At 39.3% G+C, this 24534-nt stretch overlaps 1 protein-coding gene across 4 annotated transcripts; it reads left to right on the forward strand.

Annotated features, from left to right (window-relative positions):
• Positions 1-11749: 11749 nt before the first annotated feature.
• SLC25A30 (solute carrier family 25 member 30) lies at positions 11750-23084 on the forward strand. Of its 4 annotated transcripts, XM_008929113.2 has the most exons (11): positions 11750-11855; positions 12422-12511; positions 14509-14587; positions 16089-16236; positions 16877-16971; positions 17250-17335; positions 18701-18796; positions 19675-19799; positions 20309-20444; positions 21409-21489; positions 22257-23084. In XM_008929113.2, exons 2-11 carry the CDS (start codon positions 12491-12493, stop codon positions 22296-22298), a joined length of 909 nt encoding a protein of 302 aa, XP_008927361.1. In that variant the 5' UTR covers positions 11750-11855; positions 12422-12490; the 3' UTR covers positions 22299-23084. The 4 variants fall into 4 exon arrangements, with proteins under 4 accessions (XP_008927361.1, XP_017926763.1, XP_017926765.1 ...); XM_018071274.3 differs by lacking the exon at positions 12422-12511 and having other exon boundaries at positions 11778-11855; positions 22257-22440; XM_018071276.1 differs by lacking the exon at positions 12422-12511 and having other exon boundaries at positions 11806-11824; positions 22257-22440.
• The last annotated feature ends 1450 nt before the right edge of the window (positions 23085-24534 follow it).

The following is a 24534-nucleotide window of genomic DNA, read 5'->3' on the forward strand; positions in this document are numbered from 1 at the left end:
TATAGCACAAAGCAAATGATTTCCCACTGAGAATGGCATGAATATGGAAACCATGCAACAGATGCACTATGCTGAACAGCAAATATATGTAAATTATTCTGCTTGTCTTTTTGGTGCATTTCCTCACTTTTCACGAATGGGTTTGTGCTGACCAGCCAAGAGAGAAGCTGAGAAGCTGCTTTTGGGTACAGTGGGTGTTACAGACACACAGTGAGAGCACGCGGGGTATGGTGTGCTGGTGCTGCCCAGAGCTGTGGTTGGCCCCTAAATAGCAGGATAGAAATTGGCTTGTGCTTTCAAACTCCTCTGAGGCAAGGCAAAGGATCGAGCTCCAGCCAGGCACTTAAGAGCAATGACATGGAAGTGGGGACAACTTTTCTTTCTTTCCATTAATATAAGTTTATCTGCTCTGGATTTCTCCTGCTATCCAGTGCTATTTAAAGACTTGGCTTTTATCCAAGGCCTGCACTCACGTGCTTCATATGAGAAACACAGACAGAAAAATAGCAATTTCTCCATTAGTTCATTGAACAGTTCTGCTGCTGCTGAACACAAAAGGCACCATTTCAGTTTATGCATGCAATCCCAACTTATAAGCGAGCTGCTTCCCTGAGGGTCAGCTTTGCCAGAGGAACAACCTGACCACTTGTATGTCTCTACTACCTGCAGTTTGACCTAGGCAGACAGAGGGTCAGGGCAGTGATTTTTACTTATAATTCTTCTTTTTTTTTTTTTTTAAGGATTTCACATAAAAAGTGCAAACACAAAGGCTGGGTCTTCTGATTGTTGAAGTTTAATTAAGGGCAAGGAAAATTCTTTTTCAGAATATCCTTGATTTCTGATTATATTCTCCATTCCTGAAAACAACCATGACGATTGGAAGATACATTGACCAAATATGTTTGTTCATTCATAGCTTCTCTTCTGATGTAATGCAGTTTCAGAATCACAGAATCACAGAATCACAGAATATTCCCACGAGGATTCTGACAAATTATTATGTTATTCACATAGGTAGGGAAACAAAACTATGGAGATCATGGATATTCAAGATGGATAGTGAGAACCTGAGATCTTGCCATGATAATAGTATTTCAGTGATGCTGATGCAGCAGTTTGGTCTTCGAAGAGCTAAAAGATTTCTTTTCACAGTGTGGCATTTGGCCTAAGTTACAAAACATTAACTTTGACAGAGAAACATGAAAAAGGGCTGGGTTTTGGACTGACAGTCGGGAGGTCCCATGTCCCAGCCCTGCTGGAGCCACACTGCTTTCTAGGGTGTTCAGGGCTAAACCTGCACATCTGTATTTAGGAATCAAAGTAATTTTCTGATTCTCAGCAGAAGTAGAAGCTTCCTGTGATGCTTAGGTCTTGCTCTTGGCATTCAATTCAGGTTTCCATCTTTTGGTTTTAGTTCCTTTATTCATGACATGTACCTGTGTGCAGTAACAGACCACACAGAAATATCCTGAAGAGTCATTGCCAACAGCTCAGAAGTGCAGTCTATGGGATGAGATCCTTTTAAAGCCTCGAGGAAGAAGGCTATTACAAAGCATTGCACCCTGCTGCTCAAGCCCAGCTGCAGAGATGTGAACAGCAGCAGGCACTGTTGCATCCCTTTTTCACTATCAGTGCAATTTCAGTTGTATTCAGAATTTTGAAGTACTTTATTTGCCCTTTTATATCATAAATATGAAAGACTTACTAGCTTAAAAACTGTAACTAGAAATAGCTGTGAATTTACTGGAAGGCACAAAGAGGAGAAAGACAGACTTTTGTTATCCTCACAATATTTCAACAATATGTAATCATTCTTATATTTATCTCCAAGAATAAAATTTATATAAATATGCATACAATGTTAACTACTGTTAGCTAATATAATAAATAATTTTTATATGAAAAATATGAAAGCTACAGACTGTGTATACTGCACACCTGGACTTGCATATTTAAGTCATGGAGAAAGCACTTTAGCCTTTTAATGCAAATGTCCAGTAGACATCTGAGAGCTAAAGACTGTTGAATACATGTGTTTAGGTTTTGTCTGGTGTGTGATACAGGAGTAATATTAAGATGAATGTAGTTGTTTTTTTTTTTTAATCACATAGTTTGCAAGACAAGAGCTGTGATTTCAACTCAATGTTTTATTTTTCATGCTCTGGCAAGTGACACCATGACTTTATTTTTACTTAGTTCAAACACAAATTCTTGTCTTTGTCTTACTATACATTATGTTAATACTGTATAGTAAGAGGAAATGAAACCAAACAATGAAGATTTGCAAAACTTTAGGAAAATTCTTTTATGATTTTCAGTTTATTTTTCAGTGCTTGTTCTGCAAGGAAGTGCATTTGAGCATTTTTAAACTAAGAAAAAGAACAGGCTGTGTATGAACAGAGTTGGCATAATATTTTAGTTGATGCATCATCATTATTACTACTGTTGTTATTAATTAACATGTTGAATGTCTTGAATGTATTAAGGCATGTAATTTTGTATTCTGTAAGTAAATTTGTATTCTGTAGACAAGATTTATGTTAACAAATGTTTGTGATTAATTTACAGTAGATATAAAATACAGTACTATATTACTGAAAGTGATGAGAAATTTGCTACAGGACCTTATGCATTCTGTACAAATACATAAACAGCTTTAGTTTGCACTACTTTTCCTAGTATTCTTGTGATCACACATTTATTTTACAAGTGCTGTATTTTTTCTCTTCATATTGCTTGCAGGAACTTAGACATGAATCCATTAATGCAATTACAGAAGCACACAGCAGAAAGCAAAGGACTTATTTTTAATATGTGGGTGCAGGCTCACCCCACAGTAAGGTCACACTGCCTACACTGGTTCTTGTCTATGGTCAGGAGAAGTCTCTTGGAGCTGGTTTTGGAACCTGGCACGAACTTGCTCTATGCCACTTGGGGAAAAGTTCAGACATTCAAATCTGGGCTCAAAATAGAGGCAGCAAGAACTAAGATGCAGAGGAGATTTATTGCAATTTTTTACCTGTCCCACAGAGCTCCTGAGTGCCCTTTTGGCTGTACTTTTTAAAGTTCATGTTTACAAGTGGGGTGGAGACTATCTATATCTGTGTATGTGGCTTTCCATGATGGAAAACATTTCAGTCTACACTTCAGAAGATTTTAAAATTGACACATACTGGAGCCAAGGTGGACCAGTGCATTAGTACAAATAAAACCAGCCAATCTTAGTCATCAAAAATTCAGAGTGACTGCTATTGTGCCTTGCCACCACTGACTCCTCATTGCAACAGCCACAGTCAACTAGAATCAGCAGAGCAAAGCCTCTATGAACTCAGAGCAATGTTGGAACACACACCTCTGTATTTACAGTGCAACACCTAATGTCAGTGTCATGGCATGTCTTTAGGTGTACCCTAAAAAGGTCATGTACTTTATACATTCAGCTGCACCTTTTGCAGCAGCACCTTAAGTGCTAGTGCACATTACTGTGTCTAACCTAATGTTTGAAGGCCACACCCTTGGTTTAGTCATGAGCAGTCATTGGTCTCCCGGAAAGAATATTTTGTTCTTGATTTCATTCAAGACAATTTTTTCTCTGTTTTGCTACCAAAAGTTATGGCCTGAGAACATTACAAAATAATAATCAGCCTCCCACCACCACTCTCTAGAATCAAACTTCTGGCTTTCCAAGAATTTTCATAGTACATTGCTCACAAGGCTAAAAGCGATCAGCTAAAACTTGGAGGCAAACCTAGGTCCATTTAATGAGCCTGTAATTCATTAACATTTACATGGCCAGTTCTTTCAGTGCATTTGAAGTAAACAAAACAGGGAAAATGAAGGAGATAGAACTGAATGTCAGTGAAAAGCTCTAGGGCCTGATGCCATTACCACTTGTCAGCAGATGGCAAATATCTCCAAACCTGGCAAATGCACTCTAGGGTTGCTGAAATTGTTGAGAGAGAGAGACAACTGTTTGGGAGGAAAACTGTTGTGACCTGTCTGAACAATTGTTTTTCAGAGAAGTGATGTATTTTGCGGTGGATTTAGAAGAATTAATAAGACAAAAATAAAAAGCTGAGCTTTCCGGGTAAACCAATTTTGACCAAGAATGCCATTTATGAAAATGCAAAAATGTTGCTCATTGTTTCTAATGCAAAACAAAAAAATCTGTGGCACAGTCAGAACAGCTTTCATTGTAAGAATCCTGATTCTGATCTCCTGCTAAAAGAAGTGCTGCACTTGTGACAGCATGCCAAGTATTCCATTCTTAATGCTGTCCCCCTGCAACATGTAAAGGAAGTTTTGAAGGTGTCAGTGCTTCTGCAGCTCTGTCTCCTATCACAGTTGGTAGGGGATCACAGCACAGTGTAGAGCTCAAGTAAATTCTTAGAACCATTTCTGGGCGGGTATCCAGGAGCCAGTGTCTGGCGAAGTTTAGAGGGCTTTTCAGCCCTCTAATGTGATACTTGAAACCCTTGAAGTTAGGTGTGTTAACATTTAGATTGAAAAGACTGACATATTCCCATGTGCTAACATGGTCGGATGAGCTTGGTTTGGGAGCTAATTCCTTCTGCAGTGGCGACGCAGGCAATGGTTAAACTAAGATCTTTTTTGCTGATTAGAGACTTGCTGAGCTAATTGAATGAGCTCTGGTCAGATAAACCAGGTGGAGCTGCAGGAGTCTGCACACCACTGTGATTTTTCCCACCTAGTCTTTAACCACACCATTTAAATGACTCTATGATGTCCTGGATAGTATGGAGTGAGTAAGATCATCTATATTGCACACTTCATTGCTCACTCTTTCACCTCTTCCATTCCTTTCAGATGCTGTACACTTACTGATCAAAAGCCATCTTCCGGGGTTCCCCTACTTCTGGAACTGCTTCTGTACTCCAAGATTTTAGAAGTACAGAGCACCCTGCTTGTAATCTCCAAAATTCAGTGTTACAATGGAGTCTGCAGTGACAATCAACATCAGAAAAAAGTGCTGTCATTTGCATATTACCGAGATACGTTTAGAAAAAAGTTGTGGAGCTTCTATAGTTGCTTCATTTTCATACACATACAATTACCTCCATTATAGAAGCCTTTCAGGTAGGGACTGTATAAAAATATAAAAGATATAAAAATAATAAAAACAATCGATGTATGTCTTTTGGAATCACATAAAATCCAGGATGTCTCAGAACTACAAAAGCTGGCCTAGTTTCCTATAAAATTTACAGATATTACAAATGCACAAAGTTTAATTCCATCCAGGGGGAAGTATATAATCTACTCCTAAGTCCTGCTTTCTAAGCAGCCTGGAAGGATGGCCATGCTGCATCTCCAGGGATGTGACTGCACAGTGCTGTGACTGTCCAAGATCCCTCAAGACCTCTTCCAGGAAATTCAACTCAGTCTCCAGTCACTTTCCTTGGAACATTTAGGCTCTCAGACTGCCGAAAGTGTCAGAGGTGGCTTTTACCAGTAGTGCTTTCCTTTGGAACAAGCTACCTAAATGTCTTAATCCTCACGGCAACTATTACAGAACTGGCAGACCATCTGTTTTCAAAAGATCATTTATTCTTTTCACTTACAAAAAAACCTCTCATCATTTCAGACAGTCTAGCACCAGTAAAAGCTTCTGCACAATTTATATATGCCTGTTCTCCTCATGTCTCTTGTCTCAGTCTTCATCTCCACTATCTCCTCTTGTTCATCTCTTAAGTACTTTTTTGTCTCTCTTCTCCCTGTCTTCTTCCTGGCTTTGCATTTGAAATGAAAAGCAAGGAAATTTGTAGGCTGGTTCTTTGATTCAACAGGACTGGATTCCCCATGGCCTTAGATCTGAAACAAGGCCAACCCACCTCTGGCATGAATTAGACTCTGCATTTTTAGCTGTACTGTAGGAGTCCATCCGAAGTCCTTAGATGAGGTTTTACACATGGTCCAGCTGACAGCCAGGCCCTTGTCTCGGTTCTCTGATCTTGAAGAAGGTTAGAAAAACTTGTTAGCGAAGTTCAGGGATTAATGCCACCTCTTGCTCTCACTGCAAACCACACAGGAGGCTAGCGGTATTAGGATGGGGTGTTAAAGGCAGGATGAATATCTCAACCCCTCAAACATTTTTGCTGCGCCTGGTACTTGTGGCTAAGTCCTCTGAGATGTTGAGACATCCTAATATTTTGATGCTTCCAAACAAGCTGAACACACTGCAAGTCATGCACTCCTACTGCTTCTGTTACATTGGTGCTGGGGTCAGTGTGAGGCCAATTCAGCTCCATGAGCTGGCAGAAGGTTGTGTTTTGATGGGTGCATTCTGTAAACTCAGTGATTTCATGATTCAGATAAGAGTCATCACAGGCCTGAGCAAAGAGCCAGAACTGTGTCTGGGAATGAGAGGGAAACGAGGACAGGGGAGGGAGCAGCCTAGGAAGCTGCTACATCAGTGCTACCATTTTGCAGAATTCCCTTGTTACTGCTATGAGGCCACATTGCTGTGCTTGCTGGTGCTGCCACCCAAGGCATGAGTGACTCCAGAAGCTGGCATCCACTGAATCCTCTGTAGGGAAGGATGACTGTAAAATGGAGGGAGGTGTTTGAACATGTCAGCTGCCGTGTTTCCCAGAAGGCCAGGGTCTCTACCACTGCAGTCTACAACTCTTCAGCCCCTGAAAGACAATAGTTAGAATCATAGAATCATCAGTAAAGATACTGAACAGAACTGGGCCCAACACTGATCCCTGGGGGACACCACTGGCGACTGGCTGCCAACTGGATGCAGCACCGTTCACCACCACTCTCTGGGCCCGGCCCTCCAGCCAGTTCCTAACCCAGCACAGAGTGCCCCTGTCCAAGCCATGGGCTGCCAGCTTTTTCAAAAGTATGCTGTGGGAGACAGTATCAAAGGCAGAGTTTCCCACTCTGCCAGGCTTTGTTACTAGGAGTCAGTGAAGATGTGAGTTCCTACCTGTGACTGCTGCTTTGCAGCATCAGCAAGGAATCCCACTGCAAACTAAAGATCCTGAGTGACTTGTTCAAGATGTATTTTTCATGACAGATGACTACCTTAAGGACAAAATCCTACAGCTGTTTTCCCCTGCTGTGCAGAATAACCCCTGTTGCTCAAGGTTAACAGCAATCATCTTGGCCAAACACAGTGTTAGTTCTGGTGTTGTCATGCTTTGGAGTAGCAGGCCTGCAAAGCAAGAAAGTACTTCTTCAGAAAGCATCCTGCATTTTCAGAACTTTTAATTTCAAAAAATTGTGATGTTGCTTAAATGTATCATTTAACAAAAATTTGTAAACTACATTTTTAAATTTAAAAAGAAGGAAATGGTATTCAAATTCTGATAGCAAAAGCTGTGTTACCCAAAGCCAGACTGTGGTAAACAGAAGAAAAGCTGGATTATTTGGGTAATGATTTAATGCAAAGTATTCTGCAGATGCTATGGGAAAATTATCAAAACTTGGGAATCAGGAAAGAGAATAGTGAGGCTCCTTTAAAAAGTAACAGCACTACAAGTTTGAAATTTTCCTACATAGGCAGTTATGGGTTCTGACCAACCTAAATCCTGCACTGTGAAGGACATGTCTTGGGGTCACCTGCCACCACATTTCATTGTCCATTGTATTGTATAAGTCACATTTCTGTTAATGTAGAACTACTTCAATTGCAACTCCTCTTCCACAGGATAGTTAAGTGCAAATATATATTTCCCCCAGCAGATGCTTCCTACTACCCCTGGATATTGAGTACGGCCAAGTAAGGTAAGTACCTAAAGTGGCAGAAAACGCACCATACGTAAAATGTTATTTGGTGTCACATCAACCCCTCTGTCCTTCATTCAACATTGAATCATCTCCCTCATGGAAAAAGTTAGGCTGTATCTTACACCATGTTCTGCCTGGTTTTTAGTAGGACATAGAAAAATGTTTGCTTTTCTTTGTGTGGCATCTACCAGCATTCAAATTGGCATTGTTTCTTCTAGTTACTACTTGTTTAGCTGCAGTGCCATGTTGGACAAAAACCTCTGTGAAGCAACCGTGACTGATCTTTATTTAGCAAGGATCCAGAGGACAACAGATGACCTATTAAGGTTGGAAAGTATTTTATAGTAGTGAAAAGCCTTCTATAGTGCCCTCCTATCTGAGAAACTTTATCAGCTTTTCATTTGCCTCATTCAAATAACATCAAATCTAACACTGTGACATACACAGAAATTGTTATATCTGTAGGGAGTCTCAGAAAACAGGAGAAATCAATGTCCCAGGACCTACTGAAAGATTGCAACACTTTCAGAAAATTTTGTATGGTTTGCAGATTCACATTTACTAGAATTGGCTTATGCTGCATGACTCTCTTGTCCACCTAAAACCCAGAACTATCCTCAGTTTCTTTACCCTCAAAGGCTGAAACTGCCCTCTGCTCCTTTACCCTTTACCCATTAAAAACAAATAACATGATATATCCACAAAACAACGATACCATAAAGACCTTTGGCTCTTGCTAACGGCAGAGCCCAAATCAGATTGTTAAAAAAAAAAGAAAAAAATTTTAAAAGGCCACAAAATAACATTTACCACTACTCTTGCTTTCACTTTCCTTTCTCCTTGAATTCTGCACAGCAGAGTTGAAGTTAGAAACTTAAGTTGTGTTGTCATCATATGCCTATATGACATATGTTAGTAGCAGGAGGAGGAAATGTCATTGAATAATTACAGAAAAATGGCCTGGAAAGATCCTTGGGAGTTCATCCCAATGCTTGGATTGCATCACCCAGACTGAAACTACATCTGAAAAACAGCTGCTTAACAATTTTTAAAAGCTTGTGATTATGAAGGCACTGCAAGCTCCACAGGCAGTCTCATCTAGCAATGTCCATACCACTAGAAAGTCTGTTCTAATGTCTAATATAAGTGGTGGAGAACAGATAATTAATTTCCTCTTTATGGATAACTTTCAGTCTTGAAGTTTATGTTATCCTTTTTTTGTTTTTAATAAATAAGTCTATTTCTTTCAATTTTTCCTTGCAGATTGTGTTTTGTATCCCTACCCTTATCCTCCTCTTTACAGCCCTCCTGAAATGCACCACACAGCTGGATGTGGTGCTCCAGCTGAGGCTTTGCCCCTGACAAACACAATGGAAGGACTATTTGACGTCTTTTATTTTTACACATGCCAATAGCACATTGAGTGTTTATTTTTCCAGCAAAGTCATCTGCTGTATGACTGAGAGTATGATGAACTCTTTCTCAGATAGAAAGCACAAACACTGAAGATGAAAAGGCTGTGCCGGGGCAAAGAGCTGTTGATTCCCATATCCTAGACTTGCTTTCAACACACAGCCAGTGGGACACAAAAAAGCAAGTGGATTGTGTAACTAATAACTGTGAAAGTTTCCAAGAGACAAAGGAAACTCTCCAGTGGTTACAACTAGTGACAAAATGACAAGGCAGTTTGAACAATGCCCATAACCTTCTGCCACTTCACTAACCAGTAGGACACCAGGCAAAACTGTCTTCATCACTGCAGAGACCAGAAGAGAAATGATTTTCAATTGTAAGTAGCAATGTAAACAGTGAAACAGGAATCAGCGCACAAAAAGCAGAACTCTCTGGTAGAATTGTTTGAGGGTGGCCCTCTTTTGCTTAAAAAAGAAACATAAAAAATGTGTAAGGAAATTCAGGAGCAGTAAGGTTAGGGGTCTGTGAATTATTTAATTAAATCCTAGCTCTACACAGCCCATTGGGAAAGAACTGGCTTTTGGACAAAACTGTTGTAAGAGTATGTAATCAGTAGCACATGGATTGTTCAGAGATATGTGAAAAGATGCTGAGCACCAAAGTCAACTACTGATATGACGCAGGTATCAGGCTTAGGGCAGCTTGCCAAAAAATAGTCTACTGGCTGTTGATAAAAGCATTACGTATCTCATAGTATGAACTGGGTTGAGAATACAAGAAAAGACGTTACTCAGAGGACCCACGCAAAAGTCAGTAGCAGTAACAAAAGTCAACCTGAATTTCTCTTTATTCAGAAGTACACTGTTGAGAACTAGCAGGTACTTAGGAACTGTGATAGGGTGCAAGCTGTAATGTGTGAGCAGGAACTGGTTTGGATCAGAAATAATAAAACCCAGCCGCCTGTGGAAGGAGCTGGCCAAACTCCAGGAACAATTTAAGGTCAAACTGGAATTAAAGCCTTTCTTAAAAGGAGACAGAAATTTGAGAAGTCAGAAAACTGAAGTGACTGCACAAAACCACAAAATCACTCAGTGTTAGAATCGGTCCAAATGATGTGCAAAAAGAAAGAAAGGAGCCGTTTAAAGTTTACCTCAAGTGAGATCCTACCTGCTGTACATATAAAACCTGGAAAGTACTTGATAGTTACTAGGAGTTTCGGGAGGGGGTCTGAACGGGGATACCAGTTCTGAGGTGAGAACCTTGTAGCTACTTTCTGAGGCCTATCTTTTGCAACACTGCGATTGGAACATGAGCTCTGTGGGCTGCCTTAACAACTGAAATGTAAAATTTTTGGGAGGTCTGTAATAGACTTGAATGGTTATAGAGAACTATTTTCATTGTATGAAGCACTTACAGCATACTGGAACACAAATTTTGGATTCTTTATGTTTTATTGAGGGTTGCACGCGAGGCCACATTCAGCTTCTTAGTGAGAGCTGAACGGGTATTATCACCTTTATCCACCAGCCAGTAAGCTTGAATAAAGTTTCTCAGTTGCCAGTCTTGCCCTGAGATTAGTTGCCTTATTATTGCTCCCTCAGGGAGCAATACTACAGGATGTTTTGACCTTTCAGGGGGTAGGCATGCAATCTACTTGCAAGGCAGCAGAGTGACAGCAGCAACAGGGCTGCATATTCCTGGCAGCTCTTCAGTCAGAAATAGAAAGCACCGAGTGGCCAGAGCACTCTGCCTTTGGAGGCAGCAAAAGAGCTGATTCCAACTGTTTCTAGGAAGTCCTGGGCTCAGAACCAGACTAGTTCTGGTTCTTGTCCAGTTTTCATCGACTGGTCACTGCCACCTACACAGCAGCTGAGACCCACCCTTTTGGATAGCCCCTGTGTTCCTTCTGGACAGGCACTGGATTTCTATTTACAAAGCAATGTAAAGCTTATGTACTGAATGCATAATTTCAGTACTGGTAATAAAAAGAAATATGGTTAGAATTGAACAAAACTAAAAAATAATAAAATAATAATAATATCACCTGCCTAACTGTTTTGTCAAAAACATTCAGCAGGGTATTTTAGAGAGCAAAGTAGCTCTTCAAGCCCACCTTGTTCCTTTCTGTTCCTCCACACAGCAGGTAGCTAAAGGTTCCTTTGCCGACTCAGGGAAGCTGCGGGGTCGCTGGCAGCACGGGCGCCCACACGACCGTAAACCGAGGGGCAAAATCAGTGCCCTTGCAGTTAATACTGAGGAGAAACCCTAAGGGGCGAGTGACCTGCTCGTTAATCGGGAGCGCTGAAATACCTGACACAGTCGCTCCAGGCTCCAGGGCAGGAACGCTAGTGGAAAACGCTACCCTGTCCCGCCAGCCCAGCAGCCTCCCAAAGCCAGCGGCTAGGGGAGACGTCTGACTGCAAGGTCAGGGTGGTTAATCTTTTCCCAAGTTTGTTTACAGGCGGGCTCAGCGTCCCCTTCCAGCCCACAACGCCTTTACACCCACCCCTTCCTTCCCCCCTCCCGGCCGGCTCGGCTTCTCGGCGAGCCCCCCGCCCCGGGGCGGAGCTCCGCGTTCCCCAAAAGCCGCCTCGGAAGCAGGGAGCGGGATCGGGATTTGGATCAGGATTTGGGAGCTGCAGGGATCGGCACGGCAGGACGCGGGGGTGGAGGAGACCTCGGTGGTGAGTGGGGAGGCGGCAGCTGCTGCCCCTCAGGTCGTGGTGGGGTGGGAGACCATCTTTTGTGTGTAGTTATTTCTGCAGTCCTCGTTGCCTCTCTAGAGCCGAATCCATTTTAAGTAGCTAAAACTACTGTAAGCTGAAGTACACCGTGCGCTTAATACGGTGACGATGTTTTAACCAACGTGTAATTCGATACGTGACTTTCCAAGCTTGTTCCCCAACAGGGGAATCTCGAGCTATTTAAGCAATGCATTCGTTTATGGAACCCGGGGTTTTGGTTTTATTCCGGTCACGCCGTGGTTAAAAGCAAGCTGACTTGCTTATGACTTTTGCAGAAAGCACATGGATGAATCTCTGTATTAATTCAACCCAGCAAGTATCCCTCTGTCATCACTAAAGTTCAGGGAACAACAATATATGTTTGATAAGGACACTATCTTTTTATACAACTGAAGACTTTAATTTTTTCTGTAATGATGGCTGGTTTCCCTTTTTAACTAGTTTGCCACTCACTCACCTGATATGGAATTCTTCTAAGGAGATACTTATTGTTTTTGTTGGTATAGGGAAGACATTCCGAGGAAGAAGCAAACCAAGAATTCGGAAAATGAACGGAAAATGAAACAGCTGAGGTCATGGGACGAAATTACTGGCTGGTGTGTTTTTTGGGTTTTTGTGTTGGTTTTTTTTTTTCCTCTGTGATCAGCTCTGCCTCTTTGCTTTAATTTCTCCTTCTTCTTCCTACTTCTTTCTAAATTAAGGAAAGCTAGAAGGAAGGATGTGGGATAGAAGTGGAAAGACTCATATAGTTCGTTTTCCATACTGGCAGTAGCCTTTCAGAGGTACAGACCTTGACCTTCACCTTGGGATATGTCAAATAAGAGTGCCCTGTAAAATTTCTGCATTAGGGTATCCTACATGGATATTGAAGCTTCAACTAATATTAGTAAATATATGTACAAATTGAAAACTTTATTTGGCAGTGCACAGCATTACAGAGAAAAAGTGAGTAGCCTTCACTGCGTAGACAGAGTGAAATACAAAACAAACAGAAAAAGGATATGTTTTACTTTTATCAGTGTTGTGGTATTTGTGATAGATGAAACTTTGTTTTAGTATATTGGGGTGGAGGGAGTTAACTGCCAGTTTTGACAAGTTTCTCAGAAGCAAAGATCAATGTGTGGCTGATGGTGGGAAAACCAAGTTTGGCTTTGTCTCTGTTAATTGAATGATCTGTCATTAATCATGGCAGAACAGGAATAAGATGATCTTGGAGCCAGAACTGGCTCCCCTCTATACAGTGCCATCCCCATGTGGCTCTGCTCCATTTGTATGGAAAAGCTGGCATAGTCTGTGCCTGTTGTCCTGACCTCTGTACTGCACTTTTTTGGCAGTATGGAAGGGTGTCCTTAGTTGCCTTTTCCTTGTTTATCTGTTTTTTACATCAGCGGTGTTCTTTGCAGTGGTCTAAAGAGTAAGATGGGTTTCTGTGCACGTAGGTGTTGAGTATTTGAAATTGTGTGCTTTGGAGTTTCATCGTACTGTGTGTCAGAAGACCCAGGCAACTCTTCATGAAGTAAAGAATGATAAAAGGAAAACCAGGGCTGCAGAAACTGCTCAGGCATGCTGAGTGTCTGCAACTTCTGAAACTTCATTTAGATGCTGGGTTACTGGCACTTCTAGAGGAAGTGACTAAAGAAGGTTCAACTGTACAAAAGGCTAACAAAAAGTCACTGGTGTATTTGTGATATTTTCCAGCTGGGCTGTACAGGTGAATAAACAAAATAACAGGGAATGTAAGTGCCAAGGGAAGTACTTTCAAGTACAATTTTCCCATAAAATTAATTGGTAAAAGATAACTGTAGAATCCAATGTTTAGGAGGATATTGTAGAAAATGGGAAAGTATTTATATTATGAGGAAGTGGAAAAATAAGCTGTGGACAGACCTGCTTGGTTTTGGGAAGGGCAGTCTTGTATTGGCTGGACTAGTTCTTTTTTTTCTAAGATAATTTAAGATCTTGCAGAGCACATGCCATAGTTAATTATGATTTGTAGTCACATTGTCAAATTTACTTAACTGACCTCTAAGTTAGAGCAGCCTTTTTCTATGTACAATGCCTTATATACCTGGTTACAGTATTTTCATGTGATGTTCACAAGAACAAATATTGTCAACACCAGTAGCAGAAATAGGTCTTAATGGAAGCAAAATGGCATGTGCACCCTTATTTTCTGTCCCAGTGTACCAGCTCAGCTCATGTTAGTGCTGATAACTGAAAAAAAGGAAATTTTGTCATGATTGTCTTAAAAGTTCCATTCGAGTGCAGGATGTAGCCAAACTAGTTCAGCTTGGTAAAAACACTTGGAGGCTGTTCACTGCAGTGCTCCTTAACACCATGCCTTAGGAGACAAACTGCTTTAACCTTTCATGGTAAGGAGAGTGGTGGCCTAAGTACATAGTAGACATTGATTTGAACCCAGATGCCTTTGTACAGTATTCCTGACTTTCTTCTGATTGTCAACCGTATTACATATTTTTTACCCTTAGTAGGTTTGAAAGGCCCATTTTAAATGAAGCAGGCACAAAATTTTATTAAGTGTTAGCATGTATAAGATGTACTTACAGAAGCATAAAATCGTCTTATTTCACAGAAAGAGGAACCCATAATGCCAGCACTAAACTGGAAGCCCTTTATCTATGGAGGTTTAGCATCAGTCACTGCAGAATGTGGTAAGCATTTCCTTTACCTGTTCACATTACTTTCTTTATTCAGATAGCATAGAACCAAGCTTGTTTTAAATAGAGACTATCAGTGACAGTAGTATATAGTGGTTTACAGCACAGGAGTTTTTTTGTGTAATGCTGACTGAAGATTTGCTGTTATCTGTGTTACCATGTGAGAATACTTGTGTCTGTAAACCGTCATCCCTTGTGAGTCTTGTTTTTATACAATTTTTGCCTTTACATTTTATTATTTGGTGTTTGTTTGATCTGTTCTTAGTGGTCATGAGTAAATACAGCTTTTGCTTTGCTACAGTAGACAAGCTAGATTTGATTAGATTTGAACAATTAAATTCAGTTTGTGAGCAACATAGAATAATTGCTGTAGTGAGACAGTGCGTCTGATGTTTTAGGCCTGCTCTAAAGACTGACCTAAAATATCTACATCCTTATAAAGTCATATCTGAAATGCATGTGACATGAAAATGAAGGAAACGTTGATTTTCATAGTAGCAGAATATAGTTGGGCATGTGGTTGACTTTCATGGGAAGTCTGTCAAGTAAAGTAGATGCAATATAAAATTACACATAAAACTACTATTTTGTTTTCATAGAATCATAGAATAGTTTGGGTTGGAAGGTCCTCTAGTCCAACCTCCCTGCGCTGAGCAGAGATATCTTTAACTATATCAGGTTGCTCAGAGCCTTGTCCAGTCTGAATGTTTCCAGGGAAGGGAAGGATTTCTACTTTCTCTTACGAAACTTGTGCAACCTTGAGTTTGAAACTTCTCTTATTTGACTTGACTGAACATGGCCAATAATACTAAAAGCTTTGTAAGGAAGACAAACAATTCACAAAAGCTTTGTGTGTCTGGTAAACCTTGTTAGAACAGATGTAGTTAATCTTGATTCCTGTTAGTGCTTAGGTCAGTATTGAATGTTGAGGTGGTCCTTATCCTAAAGATGAGCTCTGGAAGGATATGCTTTCTGAACCCTTTCATAAAGGAAGCGTGAAGAGTGTGAACTGAACGTAGCTGTAGGAAAGCAATAACAGAAATAGGTACTGCTGCTCTTGCCTTTTTTTTTTTTTTTTTTTTTTTTTTTTTAGAATTTGTATAGCATGTCCTGTGGAATTTATTTGCCTTCAGTGATGTGCTTTTCAAAGGTGTTGGTAGAATGCACATGCAAACTCTGTACTTGATCGTGATTGTAGTGTCCTATTCAGTGTAGCTGTTTACAACCGGGCAATACCATGTTGCCTGAAAGTAAAGTGAATGGAGAATGTAAACACAGGGAGTAGGTAAGGCCTCTGACAAACTTTTAGAAGAAACAAGGTGATACAGCATGAACCACTTGTTTAAAAGAAAGTCTTGTTAAGAGACTTCTTTCCCATGGGAGTATTTTTATATATTTTCGTATATAAGAAGGGTTGCTGTTTCATAAATGATGTTCTTTGTTGTCTCTTGTTAGGTAAGTACTTAATTAATTTTCTCTCTGATTTTCCTTGAAGGTACTTTCCCCATCGATCTGACCAAAACACGTCTCCAGGTTCAAGGACAGGTTAATGATGCCAAATATAAAGAGATCCGCTACCGTGGAATGGTGCATGCACTAGTCAGAATATGCAGAGAAGAAGGATTGAAAGCCTTATACTCTGGGTAAAATTAACTGACTTGCAGCAATGGCTTATGAACAGTCTGTTGATAAGTATAAGCCCATAGTGTGTGAATTTTTGGATTTTAGAATTAGAAGGTATTTGGTTAGCCTTAATCCGGAAGTTGAAAGACCAAGCTAAGATCACTTCAGTGTTTGCACTCTGCAATAGAATTTTGTATTTTAAAAAACTCGTCTCAAACAAACAACAAAACCTACTTGGAAAAAATAGCTAAGCACACAGTTATTCTCTACAGTGCTGCTATGGTTGGTCCGTCGTGCAGAAGAAAAATTGAATTAACCTTTGTATATAGATGAACATACTTTTCTTTAAAACACATGGGATGGTGGGGGAATTACATTTCAGACATACCTGCCAGCTATTTTATAGATCACAAGTTGAGGCATATGGTCTAATAGTAATCCGTACACAGTTCATTCCTGTTCTTGCAGGCTTTATTTAAAACAAACAAACAAAAAAACTCCAAAGATTGTTTTGTCTATAGTGAGTTTAAATTGTCTATTTAAATGAATCAGCCTTTCTCTGGTAGGTATCTTGTGTTCAGTCTCTCCTGCTCTAGAAAGTGTCTGCTGATCAGTTTTTTCCATCTTGAGCATAAACATTATCGCTGTTTGTTTTTACAGGATTGCACCTGCAATGCTACGGCAAGCTTCATATGGAACTATAAAAATAGGGACTTATCAGAGCTTAAAAAGAATGTTTGTTGAACGTCCAGAAGGTGAGTTGATATTTTCCATTTCATTGAGGACTGACTTGCTTGAAGCTGGTTGTTTCCATTTGGTATCTTGCTGTAGCAGTTTGAACAAGTCTACTGAGAAGACATTCCTTGTACTAGTTACAACAAAATGAGTCGGCAAGGATAACTTGTCAGAGCAGTTTTTAAGGCTTCTGTGACTGGCACTCTCTGGTTACAGGAGGGGAGGCATCATCCTGCCCTGATGCATCTTAAGATTTGTAAATCTGCAGCTAAACTCTTTTTCTTTGTTTGTGAAATAGATGAAACCCTGATGATAAATGTTCTGTGTGGCATTCTTTCTGGAGTAATCTCATCATCTATTGCCAACCCTACAGATGTCTTAAAGGTAATTATATACAGTTTGTCCTTAGTTTTTGTTCTCTCCTTGAGGAAATGCAGAATCTCCTGATGAATATAGGATTTGTTTTGTAGCCCTATTTATTCTCATCTTTTAACTTTTAAAAAATCAGTAACATCCATCCTGAATTCTTGGAACCTCCTCCTAGTCCATACTAATTATTTGGAATTATGCACGAGGAAACTGAAGGCTGGGGAGGTAGTTGGATACACATAACTTTTTGTGAGAGAATAATACACGATAATTCTTTTTGACTTTCATGCTGTAGTGTTTGTGTGGAAGCCACACTACTTATTTCATCTATACTTCTTGGTAACACTGTTTTACACTAGGATGTTTCTAAAGCTCAAAATAGGTGAAGATCAATTTAGAGGGAAGAGTTCCAGTGAGTGCTACTTGGACTGTATGATTTTTTAACTCTGTAGAGAGGCTTTGCAATCCTATATTACATGGAAATAGTGTTCCAGCATCAGTCATTTAAAGTGAATTGGTGAAATGACCATGTCTTTAAAAATCTGTCAGTTTAGCTCAGTTGGTCAGAGCATTGTGATGATAACACCAAGGGTGTGGGTCTGATCCCTGCATGGGCCATTCACTTAACAGTTGGACTCGATGATCCTTGTGGGTCCCTTCCAACTCAGAATAATCTGTGAAATAATGCCAGTCAGTTACTTGAAAAGGTTGATTGTATTTATCTTACAAAACTGGGGCTTGTGACTTAAATAGCTGCTTAAAAAAAAAAAGTCAAGAAAACTTTGTTCTCCTGAAACTACTGAAAAACTTAACCCTTCATAGTGCTATTGTGGTTATGTAGTGGCATTTCAAATATAAGCTTGTATTTCAAGTATGGCTTCAATTAGTTATATCCCAAAATTATGTCCACTTACCAAGTTGCTTGTTGCCAACTTGTACTTGGAAGTTACCGTGGCAGGTTTCTAAGGGCTTTCTTAGAAATTTATAGGGTCAAAGACCATGGTTCTCACTGGCTGAAACATTAATATTTTAACCTTTCATTTCAACATGTTACTGTGAGAACACTGTAAAGGGCATCCTGCAAAACCTGTCTGTCAGTCTAAATGATTTAAATGAAGTGGACCCATACAGAAATAGAATTGACTTCATGCAGCTAAGAATTCTACCACATACTTGTTCAAAATTAGCAGCTGCATTTGGCTAGTTAAAGCAAAAGATTATGTTATGGTTATGATAATGACAACTCTTAATTTATATTCAAAAGAAATTGACTTTATTACTTAAAATTGTGACTTAATAACAAAACTGTATTAAGCTATTTTCTTGGTTGTATGTTTGAAAAATGTTTACCTTTTAATTTTGTCTTCAAATGAATCTCAGATCAGAATGCAAGCCCAAGGTAGTGTGATTCAAGGAGGAATGATGGGCAACTTCATACAGATCTACCAAAAGGAAGGCACTAAAGGATTATGGAAGGCAAGTTTTTTGTTTTGGTTTTTTTTTTAACTTTATCTTACACTTTAAGTACACTTTCTTGCTCAGTTGAATTTTGTGTATTTCTATAGCGTTCTCAGCTAAATTATGGAGGAGCTAATATGTGTGTCATTTGTCATGACTGCTTCACTGCTGGTGTCCCAGTGCTTTTAGATGAAGGGTTACTGCCAGTCTTGTGTTCAAGGATTAGCTGCCACTTAGAAAAGGGAAAACAATTGTAGGCTTCAATTAGAGTGACTGGCTCTAGGACTAGTTCAACAACTTTTTGCATGACACCTGTATGTTCTGTCTGTTTTAAAACATATACTGAAGAACACTGGAAGCAGAGGTACTAATGAACATCCCCTCTGTCTCAGGATTCTCATATTCAGTCATAGATTGCTCTTGTGCCAATTACAGTAAATGACTATATAACAACTGAAGACACAAAATAGACAATTGTTCTGAAACAGCTGGAAATAGAAATGTTTTTTCTGTTAGTGTGTTTTTCTCTGCAAAGTTTCATGATCTCCCATTTTCTGTTCATCTTCTGTTCTTCATCAGTTTTTCAGTTAGCAGCAAAGGAACACAGTTTTTGGGGTTTTAGCTGACTGTGGATGCAAGAACTGAGATATTAAGCAGAGATAGAAAATAGCATAAAGAAAATGAAATCACCATTCCTTGTGGAAAAATGATTTATCTGTTATTTCAGATTTGTGGTTTTGGAGCACACACATCTAAGATTTGTATTAATTAACCTTATTTGAATGAATAATGTCTTTAACACATTTGTGGTGTTGTTTTGTATTATAAGAGCTCAGCTTTTCTGATAATGCACGAAGGTTGACTTCAAACTTCAACTATATCCTTTCTTTTGCCAGGGAGTATCACTGACAGCACAGAGAGCTGCTATTGTTGTTGGAGTGGAACTGCCTGTGTATGACCTTATCAAGAAGCACATAATTATGTCTGGATTTATGGGAGACACAGTATATACTCACTTCCTGTAAGTTTGTGTAGTTCATCATTGGTTAATTCTTGTTATGGGGATGAGTATTTTGATTTATCTGTCATGAGTATAGATGTAAATACACTTCCGATGTGTATAACTTCTAATATAATAACATCTCAAAGGGCAGCATGTAGCATGGAAGCTAATTTTATTTAGGACTTGGATTTAACTTTCTTTCGAAATATGGAAATTTATTTTGTGAGTGGTCTGAATCATTCAGCTGTGCAAACTGAGGTTAGAATTTGCTAGCAAAGTTCCAGTTAGATATTATTCACAGGGGCACAACATCTGTTCAAGCATACTGTATAAGTGCTGCATAGCAGGTCTTCAAAAAAACACTTTTTATAGTCAATGAAAAGTAATTTTTCATATCCATTAGCTGATGTAACTTTTAACTGAAAGGATTAAACAGCTAATACTACTGCCTGTTTCCTGAGGAAGGGGAATTCTTGTGCATGTTTAAATGTGGTAGATCAAATGTCATTAAACCTTTCTTTTATTAGCTCAAGTTTTGCTTGTGGATTAGCTGGAGCCCTTGCATCCAACCCAGTTGATGTTGTAAGAACACGCATGATGAATCAGAGAAGCCAACATGGGGGACACTCAAGCTACAAGGGCACTTTGGATTGCTTGTTACAAGTAAGTAATTAATTGTCAACATAAATACTGCTGCCATCGATCAACGATTTTGGAGTAGAGCTCAATTTTTCCAATTCCCTAGAAATTAATCCTCGTAACTTAGGTGTGCTTTTTGCCATAATTCTCGAAGGGAATATACTGTCAGTAATGTACTTGGTGTGGAAAGTATCTACTGTTGACAGAAAGGAAGAAAGTTAGTGTCTGCTACAACCCTTACTTTGTTTTGGTGCTTGGATGAGGAGACTAAGGCTCTCAGTAGCACTGTCTTACTAAACTTTGTACTATGCCAGGCTGTTAGGAAATGATAATTTTCAGTTCTTGAAGAACAAGATCTGGGACAGATAGTTGTTTTTTTTGTTTTTTTTTTTTCCTCTGTTGTGTACTGCATAATGGAGAGCCTAGTTAAGCCAGAGGCAAGGTCAGTCTCTGATCTTGATTACTTTGATATGGTTTCTTAAATCTCTAAATTTGGTACGAGGTGGGAGCATGGCAGTCTTTTACATGGAGAAGAATGGATAGTAAGATATTGGTGTCCAGCTGTTGACTGAACAGTCCAAGTCTCACTGTCCAGTGAAATTTTTTGAAGTCCATAAAGCAAACTGAAAAATTTCAAGGGAATGCCTAATGTGAGCTACAGGCTTACATGCAGAACTCTGCAAGGCTTTTTCTTTTTTGGGTGGAAGTCCAGGAGCGCAATTTGGATTGTGCTGGGTACTGAATTACATAGACTGCAACTTTACCTACCAGGTAATGCTGCAGGCGTTATTAATCTTGGTTTTATGTAGTGAAATTTTTCTTTGTTCCATCATACAGTATGTTTAAATGAAGGTTACAGGACTAAGCCCTTCTCTTTTCTGGTATAGCCCTGTTAGCTGAGATGCTGTCTAGATTTCTCACTAATAAAGAATTACATAAGTATGTTCTTATTCTGTTGTTATGGTTGTTTGTTTTTTTTTTTCCCTAGACATGGAAGAATGAAGGCTTTTTTGCTCTATATAAAGGGTTTTGGCCAAACTGGTTAAGACTTGGTCCTTGGAATATCATTGTATCCTTTTCAAAGGTGTGCCAGACTATGAAGTTAGCCATACAACAACAAGTATGTTTTTCACAGAATACTCAGTGTGAAAAGTGTCCTGTCAGCACAGACATTCCCTTTTTATGAATAGGAAGTTGTGTAGTTGACAGGTTTTTTTTTTTTTTTTTAGTCAACTGCTGCTGGTCAGTTTCACACAGAGTGAATATTAAAACATAATCCTGCAAAATATTTCTCTGTTATTCCAGTGTCACATCTGTCCATTTCCTTAGTTTGGAGCCTCATTTTAAATAAAATTGACCAGATGAGTTAGGAATGGGGACTATTTCCAGAACTGGGGAAACTGTTGGCAATTACTGATGCAGTCTTTTTTTTTATCTTAGTCTCGCACAATTTTGGTTTTATTTCAAGAGCCAGGTGATCAGAGCCCTGGGAAGTGGGTTGGTAGTAATGCTACTTTGCCATGAACGAACCTCCCATAGCCCCTCAAAGCTAAGATAGGAAAGACTCACAAAAGCCCCTCTAGGGCCTTTTGCAGTATTCTCCTGCATCCTCAGTCCTGTGGAATAGAGATAGGAAAGTAATTGGCATCACCAGCCTTAAAAGCAAGTTTCATTGTTCTGCCTAGTATTGGGTAAAAAAAGTGGCCAACCTGCAGGATGGCATAGGAGGGAAAAAAGCGTGGAACACAGTTTCACACAGGCACAGCTATCCTTTATTAAAGTGACCATTTTGTACTGCATGAACAGGAAACAGTTTTCCTTAATCAGCTGTCCCAGTTCTTTCTGACATATGAACAGCTGAAGAAATTGGATGCCTGACATGCTGAGCTGCATACTGAATTCTGTTAATGTACTGTCTGACTTTAGAGCAATGTCCAAGTTGTCTTGTGTATTTGCTCTTTGTCTGAACTGCTGGCCAAAGGAAGAGGTCACTGCAAGACTGTTGAGTGAGAAGAACCTGTAAGTGATTTCAAGGCAAACTGGCTCCTGTAACCATGGCTTGTGTGATTCAGTGGATGATGTGCACTATTTTCTAGACTGAACCAAACATGGTGGAATAGTGTCAACTGTTTCAGTGTTCTTGAATGAGAAGATCTGTAACACAACTTGATGCTTTTGAGACTCATGCAGTTTTTTTATAAGAGGCAAAGAACAGGTTTTTTTCTTCTGTATTTATGTAAGGAAAGGAAAAAAATTTCTGAAAAGAAAAATTATTTTTCTTAGAGATAGGCAGTATCAAGGAGCTGGGCTTTTCCTGCTTTCAGAAATGTATACGATTTGAGTGTAAAAGCTTAAAGCTTCTAATTAATTGGAAGTGTCACAAGACATTTTTGCAGGCTTTCAGGTCAGCAAAATACCTACTCCAGTGCAAAATCTGCTTCTGATTTTGGAGCTTTTGTGTGTTCTGAATCCTTAGATGTCTGTGTAATCTGCTGGGATAATCCAGCTTCATTTGCAAGTGTGGTTGCTACAGTTGGCAGTTTTGCATAGCTTGAAGAAAGTTTTTCTTCCAATGTATCGTGATGATTTTCAGCATAACCGATTCTTCAAGATATTCCTACTTGCAATTTACGTATGAATAAAGTTCAAACAAGTTCATGCCCATCTGCTGATCTTGCAGCAAAACTTTCCATGCCTCTTTTGTTTGGAAGAACTACTTGTACTGGTTACTGGCTGTTACCTATCATCTGAAAGGTGCACTGAGCAGTTCAGGCTGTGTCTTGTAGGTGTTTATGTGAAAAGAACTAACCCCTCCAAATTAGATCTACTATAAAGACTGCTTTCCTTCTTTAAAAAGACACCCAAACCCTGAGTGCTTTCATATACCAAAGAGGCTCAAGTTGCTGTTACATGCAGGGAAACACTTTATGCAGAAATCAACCACAACTTTTATAAAACATTACCTTTAGGCTCAAGTGTGTATCAAAACTTCAGGGCCTTTAAAGAGTTACATTCTTATTAAATGCTGCTGTTTGATTCCAGGAAAGGGAATGGTGAGATGCAACTCATATGATGAACCCTCTGTGTTTACAGCAGGTAGCAAAGCAAGATGCATAGGTTTGGATTTTTTGTGGCATTGTGTTAATCTTTTACACGTTTTTCATAGAATCCTGCATTCCACTTCAAGAATTTTCATTGTGCTTTCATGACTATTATAATCGCTTAAAATTACTAATTTTGAATTCACAAATGGATTTTTAAATGCACAAGGCACTTTCTTTCCTAAGGTACAATGTTTTCTATATATATGGGTATGCTGATGTGCAGTGATTTTCCTTACAACTGTTTCTGTACTTTCTGTGCTTTAATAGAAACACTTGTAAATATTTTTGTACACCATATAAGCAAAGAGTATGTTTGACATTTTTAAAGTTATTAAAAGTGTTAAAATCATTATGTAATGACTCTGAACTGCTTTTAGTTTCTGCGTTTCAAATGGTAGGGGGGTGGAGTGGGGCTCAAATACTTCAGAGTGATTAACAAAGGAAAGCTGTTGCTGGCATTGAACTGTTTATTGGTTATTTATTGGTTATTTAGCCAAGGCGGACTAAAGCTTATGTTCCTGTAACTTACTGGCTGAACAACATCCATTAACTGTAGGTTTTCACTGTTCTTCGCCATATGTTAAATCGCAACACCATTTCCCACTCTATTATGAAAACTGCATGGTCTGGAACAGATCAATCAGCTTCATTTTGTGTAGCAACAGAATAAATTTATTACACTTCTTACCAAAATGGATTTCTAGAGTTCAAGTGTGGTAGGACAAATGTGATGGACCAATTCTGAGAGGCTGAGGAATATCCCAGTTTGGAGTGACAGGGTAGGAGTGCATTCTATCAGTTAATCTGAAGGTGGACTGAAATTAATTACATAGCACCAAAGGAATCCAAACAGTGAAATAGGAGTTCAGGATCTCAGCTGGAGGTGACTACTGCAATGAAGACTACAAGCTATTTTCAAGATCTTTAATTCTCATGTACCTTAGGATTTAGTGTATAATGATAAAACATTTAAGTTTACAAAAGCTAACAGCAAACCAAGGATAAGATGT

Source organism: Manacus vitellinus, unplaced genomic scaffold (assembly GCF_001715985.3).
Source record: "Manacus vitellinus isolate BGI_N305 unplaced genomic scaffold, ASM171598v3 scaffold_2_pilon, whole genome shotgun sequence".
Taxonomy (NCBI): domain Eukaryota; kingdom Metazoa; phylum Chordata; class Aves; order Passeriformes; family Pipridae; genus Manacus; species Manacus vitellinus.

Coding starts and splice junctions, on each gene's coding strand:
- SLC25A30 (XM_008929113.2), top strand. CDS start 12,491: ATGGGACGAAATTACTGGCTG. Junction 16,237..16,876: donor TTGAAAGCCTTATACTCTGG/GTAAAATTAACT, acceptor TTGTTTTTACAG/GATTGCACCTGCAATGCTAC. Junction 21,490..22,256: donor TTGGTCCTTGGAATATCATT/GTATCCTTTTCA, acceptor CAGCTGTCCCAG/TTCTTTCTGACATATGAACA.